We start from the raw sequence: 10,732 nt of genomic DNA, 5'->3' as shown, positions 1-10,732 counted from the left end.
TATTGAATTACATTCCTTAATATCCGCCTTATTAATTGATTAACTAACTTAAGTCCCAAGCATCAATTTATAATTAACCCCTCCTAATAATAAGTATAATTAATCTAACCTCGAAATCGATCCACCCTAATTATTGTATAATATAGTTTTAACAATAACTGTGTACATACCCCCCATACTGGAATCGATCCATTCTAATTTAGCCTAAGCTGTATAGAACACGCTTAATCTTTTTCTAATATACATAAACATGTTATCGCGTCTAGCAAATAATTTTCCCCTTTACATGCCAAATAATATTTTTTTTATATATATATATACGTGAAATTAAACCTTTAATCACCTTATTATCTATCTGTTTAATTGTAACACTGCCTTTTTATTTTCGTATAAATAAAAATCTCTGACCTAATCTTTATTTTTTTTACTAAGCAATATAAAACACGCTTTGCATTAAACCTTCAAACGCTCATTTATTTATTTTATCAAAGTAACGAACAGTTCGAATTAACTTCTCACCTGTATATTAATCTCATTGTTAAGTATTATGAAGCATTTTTAACTTATAATTCTACGAAATAAAAGTTAAACCTTCTATTCTTACCTAATAATTTCTTTAATCGCATTATTACCTATTTTTATTAAATCCTAAGCATTATAGAACACGCAATTCTCACCGCTCTCCCCTAATGAAATCCAAGCTCTATTATTCATACCTTTAACCCGTTTATAATTACATGTTATAATCGATCCAATATTTACAAATAAGATAAATTCCATACTATTAAGAAAATTTTTTTTCTAATCTAAGCTTTATAGAACATTCTTGCAAACAAATATTCAATAACGGTTAACTTATTTCCATCCTGTAATCCAAATTTCTAGTTCTTCTTGATTACTAACATAAATCTTCAGATATTTGGCCAACGGTTTCTCTACATCTATTTTCGGCAGATGAAAACTTCTTGTCAATTTTCTTACCAAATATTTACCGCATAAATCTTACAACCTAACATTTAAATTAATGTTTATAACCATAAAGATAACGAAATCTACAATATTTATCTAAATATCTTAATACCACCCCATAAATTTTATAACCCCCTCCCCTCCGCACAAGCTTATTGTATCCTCGTGCCATAAATCTTTTTTGGTCCACTAAACACACAAGTTAAATTGCCCCTACTTATTTCTAACCAAAATTTTACAATGTATTTTTCACCCATTGTATTCATACTAACCTGCTCCTACTCAATAAACTTTAATCTTACTTTCAACCACTTAATAGTACAAATTTTAGAATTATATTCAAAATAAATACAACCTTTTTTTTAAATCTTAATCAAAATAAAATAACTAGGTATTACGTTTCAACTTGGTTTATTATAACACCTTTTCTTTTCATAAAATCAGTTTTTTTAACGAGATCTTAAAAGCAGATTTACATTAAAATTTATGTGTCGGAAATATACAACTAGGTATTATCGTATAAAGAAAAAAGACGCAATCGATTAATCGTCTTTATCTTTTAAAACGACCATTTAAAGATTAATATTTTAATTAAGATTTGAAAACATTCAACCTTTATGATCTTTTAAAATAAATCCTGACCTCGAAATTTCCGTAAATTTAAAACAATTTTTTATTCCAAAGAAGGGAAAAATTTTTTAAAACATTTTTCTTTCACTAAAACTAGTTCCAATCTTTCCGAAACATTTATAAAGAATCAAACAATATTCATAAGAAAACATTCACCTCAAAATTATTTTATTACACTCTCTTGTTTAATTCTTTATCAAATTTTAATTAATTAATTTACAGTTATAATAAGAAAAGAAAACATGAATTATTTATAAACCACTTTTATTTTAATTTTCGTTTTAAAAATAACGTTACATAAATTTCTGTCACATAATTACTAAAAACAGGTACAAGTTCTTTTGAAATATAAGCGTAATTTAGTCAAATGCTCTAATCTTTTATATACAAATTTCTTAGGTACAATTTTTTTATCACAAGAATGCTAATAATATTATAAAACGATCTTTTCTAAACTTTAAAATCTTTAAAAATTGCAAATTTTAGTTTAATTTATACAAACTTTACATATTTACAAATAAAATTTTGAAAATTTACATCCTTGTTAAAATAATGAAGATAAATACAAACTTCCACTAGCTTCTCTCAAAATATTTTAACACCATAACCCATAAATCTTATAGTACAATAGAATGATTCCCCTTAATACAACAGATTTTAAACGCTACTTGATTTACATAGCACTTAACTAACACCCATAATTCTTCTTGTTCCCTTTAATTAACCATCTATTCAAATAAATTATTTCCGAAACGTTAAGAAGCTAATAAAAATCTATTTTTACCTCCATTTATACAAATAGGTGTTAAATTAATGTATCTCGAAACAAATTCCTTTCCTTGGTTTTACCAATATCAATTTAATGATAAATTAAAATCTATCATATTTTACTTCTGTTATTATACAGTGGTGTGTCTTTCGTTAACATTCCTGAAGAATATTCTAAAATTTTAAACGATTTTATGTAAACCCTCCATCCAACCCACGCCATTAAAATGACGCACTCCATTTTTAGCTTTTACTTAAATTTTTACGCAAATACTTACCAAATATATTTAAGTTTCATAATTTCGAAGATAAAGACTTTCTTAAAATATTACGGTATAAATTCTCCAGGACGTCCAAACCTTGAGACACACACCTGATAATAAAGAATTTTTGAATATCAAATTTTGAATTTTAAAAACAGAAATAGTCCTTTAATTTAACATTAAGCCAAATTTTAACACCAAATCTTAAATATTTTATCTTAAATAACTTTAAGAATTTAGTCAAAGACTAAAATTCTTTTATTTTTTGAGAAAAAGCCATTCCAAACCTGATAATAGTGCATAAATAAATTAACCCCCTAAATTTATTTACACTAAACTCTTAATCCTTATTCCATACAAATTTCCCCTAATTTTACAACCTTTAAATTTCCCTTCAAATCCCTTGAAAAAATTTTCTTTACACTTATTTTCATTACAATAATAAATCTAACGATACCCATCAATATTAAGATATAATGTTCAATAGCCTAAACCCCCCCCTCCAAACAAAATGTTATTCAGTTGTCAGGAATGTAGTGGTCTTTTCCTCTAAAAATATACATCATAATTAATACATAGGTTATGACATTCTAGTAAAGATTTTCTCATTTTTAAATTCATCCTAACCTAAATCCTTGCGCCCGAAAAGAAATCTTAATTCTTTTAATTTTATTACCCCCCCCCAAATTTAACCCCCACCTTAAAATTAATTTCATCCTAACTTAAATCCTTGCGCCCGAGAAGAAATATTAATTCCTTAAATTTTAAATATTCCACCTTAAAATTAATTTCATCCTAACCTAAATCCTTGCGCCCGAGAAGAAATATTAATTCCTTAAATTTTAAAATATCCCACCTTAAAATTAAATTCGTCCTAACTTAAATCTCTGCGCCCGAAAAGAAATCTTAATTCTTTCAATTTTATTACCCCCCCCAAATTTAACCCCCACCTTTCCGAACATTTTTACAATTAAAATTACGTATTTAAATACCTACCCACAATTTTTTTTACTTTCGTTTCCTTTTATCCTGTAAAATTTCTTTTCATTCATATACTAAACCACTACAATCCTTTATTCTACAACCTCCCCCCCCCTATTTTTCTCCCCCCCCTAAAAGTTAATACAATCCAACATATTTTTTTCCTTATCCAACTGCTAATTCTAAATTAAATACGTACCCTAAACTTAAACCCTCCTAACAAATAAATAACTTAACCCATCGAAAATCTCTACTTATGTTTTACCTAAATTTAGCCCTAGTATTTTTTTTAAGAAGAAAAACAATTTAAACTAACCCCCCCCCAACTATGTTGGAATTCGGGCAGTAGTAATTCTTCTTAACAACTAACAGGCGCTTCAAACCTCATCCTAAAATATTAAATAAGATTTTAATCGAGAAATTTACTAACTAAACCTATAAATAACTTAAGCAATTATTTTAACTACTTATTAATATCCTTCAAAATCCCCTCCCACACCAATAAATGAAATACAAACTTACAAAATTAATCCGCCTGGGCTCGAACGCAGTTAACCTCTAAAATAATAAAGTATTCTTAAGAACCGAATAAAATTGCATAATATTCTTTAAAGCTTAACTACCTACCATTAATAAATTAAACTCTATTCTTACCTTTCTCACCAGGCCGGGGCGGGGCTGAGTGCAGGTCTCGGCGCTGACAGGCTCCAGCTAAAAATATATTATATATTTAAGTTTTACTTCCATATTTCGTTTTTATGTCCATTATTCTTGCATTATAACTCTTAAATTGTATATCTTTTTTTTGATTATATTGCATCTCCCCTTTAATTATAACGACAAAGTAATTATTTCTTTTCCAGAATCTAAAATGTACCTGGATTAACTCCTGAACAGCACCTCCAGGCCCAACAACATCATTGATCTCTCGGTTGGCGACTAAAAAAACATTCAATCTATGAAAACTGTCATCAACCATACTGATGAACTGAACCCAGCCCAATTTATTGGTATTTTGATAGCAATCTTATTTTTACTGCCTGTAGCAATTATTCTAGTGACGGCCCTAATCTCGTCCGTATTATTTTACATTTATGGTACCTACAAACTAATAGACTACCTGTTTAAACGTTTCATTTTAAACAATCAAACCCAATTCCCATTCGAAATTTAAGAACAAATCTTACCGGTGGATTGTCTCCATAAGCGCTTGAACAGCATCCGAAACAACCTGAAACAACAAAAAAATATTAGATGTATGAACTAATCATCCACGGATCACCATACTTTAAAATAGAACAAATAAAGGCAGACTACTACTTAACCTCCCTAACATCATTTGTTATCCTGCCAGGACATACCAAGCTCGATTCCAAGATTGAGATTAACTTTGATGAAAAATTTTTATGCTTAATACAACTTGAACGCCCTCAACTAGAACATGGTTTACTATTACAAGCAATAGACTTCCCGAATGGAATTTTAAATATAGATTTAGTCAACTTAAAAAACACACCCTTCTTTGTTGAAGCCAACACAAAAATAGCAAAGATCAACTTCACACAAAAACAATTTCTGGACTGCTACTTTGTTTTCAAAAATAACGATATTAACCAACAATAAATTTTTTTACTTACATTGATAGAACGCAGATCGCAAAAACGCTGCCCCCCACCACCACATTTATCGTCAGGGTGTTTCCAGCCCCACCGGATAACACAGTTCCCCCGCTCCCTCCATCCCCCTCAAACTCCGACTTAAAATCTCCGACCCCCAGCTCCTGGCCCCCAGTCTCATCCTCAACATCGAATAGCACACTGTAAATGTCCATAATCGTAAAATAAATCTGAAAGCAAAAACATATTCAAGTTATAGTGAATAATCATAGAAGAAAACAGTTACAAAAGTTAAAAAGATAGACACAATACTCAGTGAAAATTACTTTAATAATTAAAATCACATTTGTTATCATTACTCTGCCTTACAGAGATCATTAGATCAACTTAATTACTAAAGTGCTGAAAAATCAGGTAAAATTTTTTTTAATAATGTTTTTAAATAGAAAACACACAGAGATTAAGTCGTATTTCACAAATTTATACAAGTTTTATCATATAAAAATACCCAAATTACTTTCAAATTTTTATATTAAATATAATAAAATCCTCAAATTTTCTGTTGACCTCTTATTTAAACTAACTTGTATAATTTTATTAAATACGATTTGAATTCACTCTTTAAAACTCGACATCGTCGTAGATGTTATTTCCAGCAGGGTTTAACGGATTCATTTCAATATGGGCTCCATTTCCCTCCTCCACTCTCCGAATATTGTTTGTCCTTCGAAAACACCGCTCAAACAACGCTAAAAATTAAATTTTTTTTTACAAAGAATATCCTCACTCCAATAATTTATATAAACAATGAAACACACGCGAATTTTAGTTCATTACTAGTAAAAAATTTTACGCGGCATACAGCGCTTGCATTATTTTAACCCTCCTTTCCGTATAAGGAAATTTAAAATACGGATAGAAAAGTAAAAATATATCCTTTATCATAAATATTTAATTAATTAGAAACATACCTCCCAACTTAACGAAAACCATACACAATTGCGTTAAGACCAACAGAAGAACAAGGACGAGAATCGCGATAAGCAACCACGTATTCAAGTCAATTCGGAAACCTCTAAAATAATAATTTTTTTTATAAATAGATATTTTCAAAAAAATGCAATTTTTTTTTCCCTTACATATTATATGTCTTACAGATTACCTGGGGACAGATTTGCCAGATCCATCTAGAACCACTCCTTCAACGGCTCCAAGATCTTCAGAACTTAACTCATTAGGATCCGGAAACGACAGGCTAGGAAAGAATACAGCACTCATTTTCAATGATGGCGCAGAAATATCCAGTATATGACTGCTTTGTAAGTATAAATGTTTTAATATAATCCTAATATAGAAAGCATGTAATTTAACCCGATAATAGATTCATATAGAATCACTAAAATATGTCATTTAGTCTAAAATAAATTTCCCCCCCCTACCCCTAAACCTTTTATTTCACCCAAATCTTTAAACCATATTGGTTCAAATTTTTTTTATCTTTTTATTTACAAAATTATAAATAATGTTTTCAACCCACAATTTTTTACTATTCCCAAATACACAATAATATTCTTTTTTTTACCTTTTCCTTACCTTTATATTATTTCAGTCTGACGATGAAATACAACCACTGGACCCAACAAGTCCTAAAAAATCAGGTAACTCTATTATTTTTCATATTTATCTCTCGCTAACAAATAGCCTATTAAAAATTTGAACCGAACAAAAAGTGTAGATTTATCATTTATAATTGATAATCTGTAGGCAAGCTAATCTAAAAGTTACTATTACACAAAATATTTAATAACATATTTCTTCTTACACATCAATTATAAAGGCTTATTTTACATATAAAAAATTTTTATTTTTCATTTACCCCCCCCCTCCACATTTTGTAATGTCTCGATTATACTGTAACATTTATCGCTAAAACTTATCCATAAACATTATTTTTGGGGATATATAAAAATTATTTTTCATTTACCCAACCCCCCATAATTTGTAAGCTTTCAACAATGTAACATTTATCTTCACATCCTATCTAGCTCCCTTCCCTTCTGTCATTGCAGGGTGGGGAGAAGGGATGGGGGAGAATGAATGGGGGAGAAGAGATGGGGGGGGGGGAAGATATGAGGGTTATAAATGGGAAATAGTGATGGGGGAAGGGATGGGGAAGAAGGGAAGGCCCATAATCAAATAATCCCACCCCTTAAAACGCCCTTATTTAAAATTAGTATATAAAATCAAAATGCCCCCCCCTAAAGCAAAGTGCCCCCCCGGGGCACTTTGATTTAGGGGGGGGGCAAAATTTTACAATATCTTCAAAATGCCCCCCCCTAGACAAAGTGCTTTGCACGCCACTGATATATTATTCAATGTCCTAACTTAATCTAGTTGCAAAATACTTTTTTCTTATACAAAATGCTCCCAAGCTAATGTAGAAAATAAGATAACGACTATTTATTTCTGTCAATGGTAAGTGGGTAAATGTAATTATTTCTACAACATTAAATACTTGGAATTAAGCCCATAGAGGACTCTAGAAAAACTTCAACGAAGGTTTAGCGGATTCTCTCAAAGTTTCCAGTCGAGAACTTAACCCCTAGCCCCTCTTATTTTCAAATAATTTTGAAAATAAGGGCGGGAGTTTCCTTTGTTTTGGTTTTACTTTAGGCTTTAGGGTAATACCTCTGGTTAATAATGTAGAGAAAAAAATAAAGTTTTCCAAAAACATACTTATATGTTACATACCAATTTACTATTCTCTTTTAAAATTTCCTCTGTGGTAAAGGTAAAATCTTGTTGAGGGTGTGTCTGGGTTTTTTTATGTGTGTGAAATATTGTATGTTACAAAATTGTAAGTAAAACATTTAAGGGCGTGCACAATTTTAAAACTGGGGGAAAACGTTTTGATTTTAACTTTTTTTATCATTATTAATGATTTTCTAAGTGGTATTACAAATCTGAGTTCATTCATATGACTAATTTAAAGAAAATTGTCCCATCTAGACAAAAGTCCTTAAAATTTTTGGCTACAATACCACCGCATTTTGAGTGGGAGCCAAAATTTGAAGACTTTTTTGTCAAGACTGGTCAATGCAATGTGCATAGATAATTATTCTATTAGCTTTTGTAAAAAGTAAGCTTTAAAACACTTACCTTCTAACATAGCTTGTCCTTGTCCAAAATGCAACATCCAAGTAGTATCCTATAAAATGTTTGTTTTAATAAAATATTGTAACAAGGATAAAAAAGTTCAAAATCAACAATTCATTTATTCGTTCCTTTTTATCACATCTTTAATTTTGAAAACTGCAACCATTTCCTTTATAATCAAACTTAAAATATTACAGGCCTTTGGTGGAAAGAATGGTTGTCAAGATGAGATTGTATTAGGAAGTCAATGAACTTTGTCACACACCAGGGTTCATAACCCAGTGACTAATACACTTGTTAGACAGAAGGAAAGTGAAAAAAGGGAAAGTTTCACCCTGAAAAGTGACAATCCCAATAACAGTTATCCACAGATCAAAAACTAGACGTCTAGCATGCCAAATTTCACCATGCTAAAAAGTGAAAATATCAGTTATTTAGACGGCTAAAACCAACAACCATAAAAGTTAGACGTCTGATATGTGACAATTATAGCAACAGATAGCCAAGATGGCCATTAATTATGGTTAGAACCAGACGTCTAGGGGGCGCAACAAGCGTCCCCAAAAAGTATAAAAGGCAAGGATTTCTGGAAATTCTTCACTCTTCTCACAGCCACCAAACTTAAAGCATCTTGCTTGTAGAACATTGTCCATAGAAAATTAATTCCTGATCTATAGAAATCCAGTAAGTTTTACTTCAAAACTTTGATTAAATTACCTTAATCATATCCAAAGATACACCAAACACCAGTGGTTGAATTTGATTTCCTGAAATAATTGACATTTGATAACTATTTTATTAAGCCAAAAGTCTAAGTAATATTAATTAAAGCCTCAGTAAATCTAACACAATTGGTTGATTTTAATTTTAAAATCCTAAGCTAAAGTTTAAGTAAAATTTATTTAAAGCCTCAGTAAACATTTAACACCATTGGTTGATTTTAAAATTTAAATCCTAAGCTAAGTTTAAAGTAACATTTATTTGAAGCCTCAGTAAACATTTAACACCATTGGTTGATTATTTAATTTAAATCCTAAGCTAAAGTTTAAAGTAACATTTATTTAAAGCCTCAGTAAACATTTAACACCATTGGTTGATTATTTAATTTTAAATCTTAAATTAAACATTAAGTAAAAGATTTGTTTTAAAGCCTCAGTAAAAGTCCGACGCTAATGATTGATTATTATTTTAAAATAAAGAAATAACTTTGAATAGTAATTAATACTCAAGTAATTAATAATCCATTGAGATAGGTATACCTATCACGCCTGTAATTAAGTATACATTAATTGATAATATTTTGTGTTAAATAAGTTTTGTGTACAATTTTGTTTGGTCTAATTCTAAATTATTGCAACCATTTCGAATTTAAATCGTTCTGTCTTGTCCTTTAATTCATAAGTACAATTCCACCTTTTATATATCCAATATCATTAAATCTTGAATTGTTTTGTCTTGTAAATTAATTCATAAGTATTATTCCACCATTTATATAAATCTAATATTATTAAATCTTGAGATCTTGTAATTTAATTAAAATCTGATTAATATCTTGTGATTGTTTTGTGTTTAAATTAAGTCTTGTAAAATAAAATTATAAAATAATAGGAATTAGTTATTAATTGGTAAACTCGTTAAAAAACTACTCTATAATTTACCTAGCTCGAATATAACACTGTCAAGGGAATTAGTGGCAAGCCGTTAAGTAAGGGAGGACCTTATCGGTTAGAATTGGGTTTCCTTGAGAGTCGGGACTAGGATTAACTACTTACTGAACCAACATTTAAAGGATTGCTTTGCAGGTAGGAAGGCTGATACGTACGTCTTCTAATTTCAAAGGATAGATAGGTTAAAACCTGCCCTTTTGATAACGCAAGGTATAGAATAGCGGTAAACGCTATTATCACTCCTACACTTTATTAAGATTTTACTGAACAGGTATTTTCAACATTGCTAAAGTAATATTGGAAAATATTGATTTGAGTAGTGTGTCAATCAGTCAAAACCTGCAGCATTTTGTCAATATGTAATTTGAATGTCAAAATGTTGAAGGTCAATATGGCTTTTAAAAAAAGTGGTCTAGATATAATGACATCAGGACTCATAATTATTTTGCACTGCATATCTATCTAACTCACCGTACCAAACCATATATTGACGTCAATATATCTATCATCTATTATGCTAAATAAAAACGACATCGTGTGTGTCAAAATTGTTTTGAATGTTTTTTATAGTTCCTATACAAAATGAGGTCATACTAAGATAAGATAAGATAAGATTTTATTTCCTCTAAGGTGCATATAATTAGGGTGAGTTACTAATAAAAGTTACAATTGTTTGACTAAT

The 10,732-nt window shown here is 29.7% G+C and overlaps 1 protein-coding gene across 1 annotated transcript; it reads right to left on the bottom strand.

Moving 5' to 3' along the window:
• Positions 1 to 3,988: 3,988 nt before the first annotated feature.
• Positions 3,989 to 6,304, bottom strand: LOC145318349 (uncharacterized). The gene is made up of 6 exons (XM_080159647.1): positions 6,199 to 6,304; positions 5,249 to 5,976; positions 4,799 to 4,842; positions 4,489 to 4,550; positions 4,266 to 4,322; positions 3,989 to 4,000 (listed from the first exon to the last, which is right to left on the bottom strand). The coding sequence occupies exons 2-6, from the start codon at positions 5,440 to 5,442 to the stop codon at positions 3,989 to 3,991; spliced, it is 369 nt and encodes a 122-aa protein (XP_080015773.1). The 5' UTR covers positions 5,443 to 5,976; positions 6,199 to 6,304.
• Between the last annotated feature and the right edge of the window lie 4,428 nt (positions 6,305 to 10,732).

Source organism: Acartia tonsa, chromosome 4 (assembly GCF_053477335.1).
Source record: "Acartia tonsa isolate MP-2025a chromosome 4, ASM5347733v1, whole genome shotgun sequence".
In the NCBI taxonomy this organism is placed as follows: Eukaryota; Metazoa; Arthropoda; class Copepoda; order Calanoida; family Acartiidae; genus Acartia; species Acartia tonsa.
This window is presented reverse-complemented; position numbering and strand designations above follow the sequence as displayed.

What these genes read in the sequence shown, in the direction of transcription:
- LOC145318349 (XM_080159647.1), bottom strand. Translation starts at nt 5,442, where the DNA reads ATGGACATTTACAGTGTGCTATTCGATGTTGAGGATGAGACTGGGGGC. An exon ending in CTTATGGAGACAATCCACCG is followed by an intron (nt 4,551 to 4,798) that starts GTAAGATTTGTT and finishes ATGTTTTTTTAG; the next exon opens with TCGCCAACCGAGAGATCAAT. An exon ending in CTGTTCAGGAGTTAATCCAG is followed by an intron (nt 4,323 to 4,488) that starts GTACATTTTAGA and finishes ATATATTTTTAG; the next exon opens with CTGGAGCCTGTCAGCGCCGA.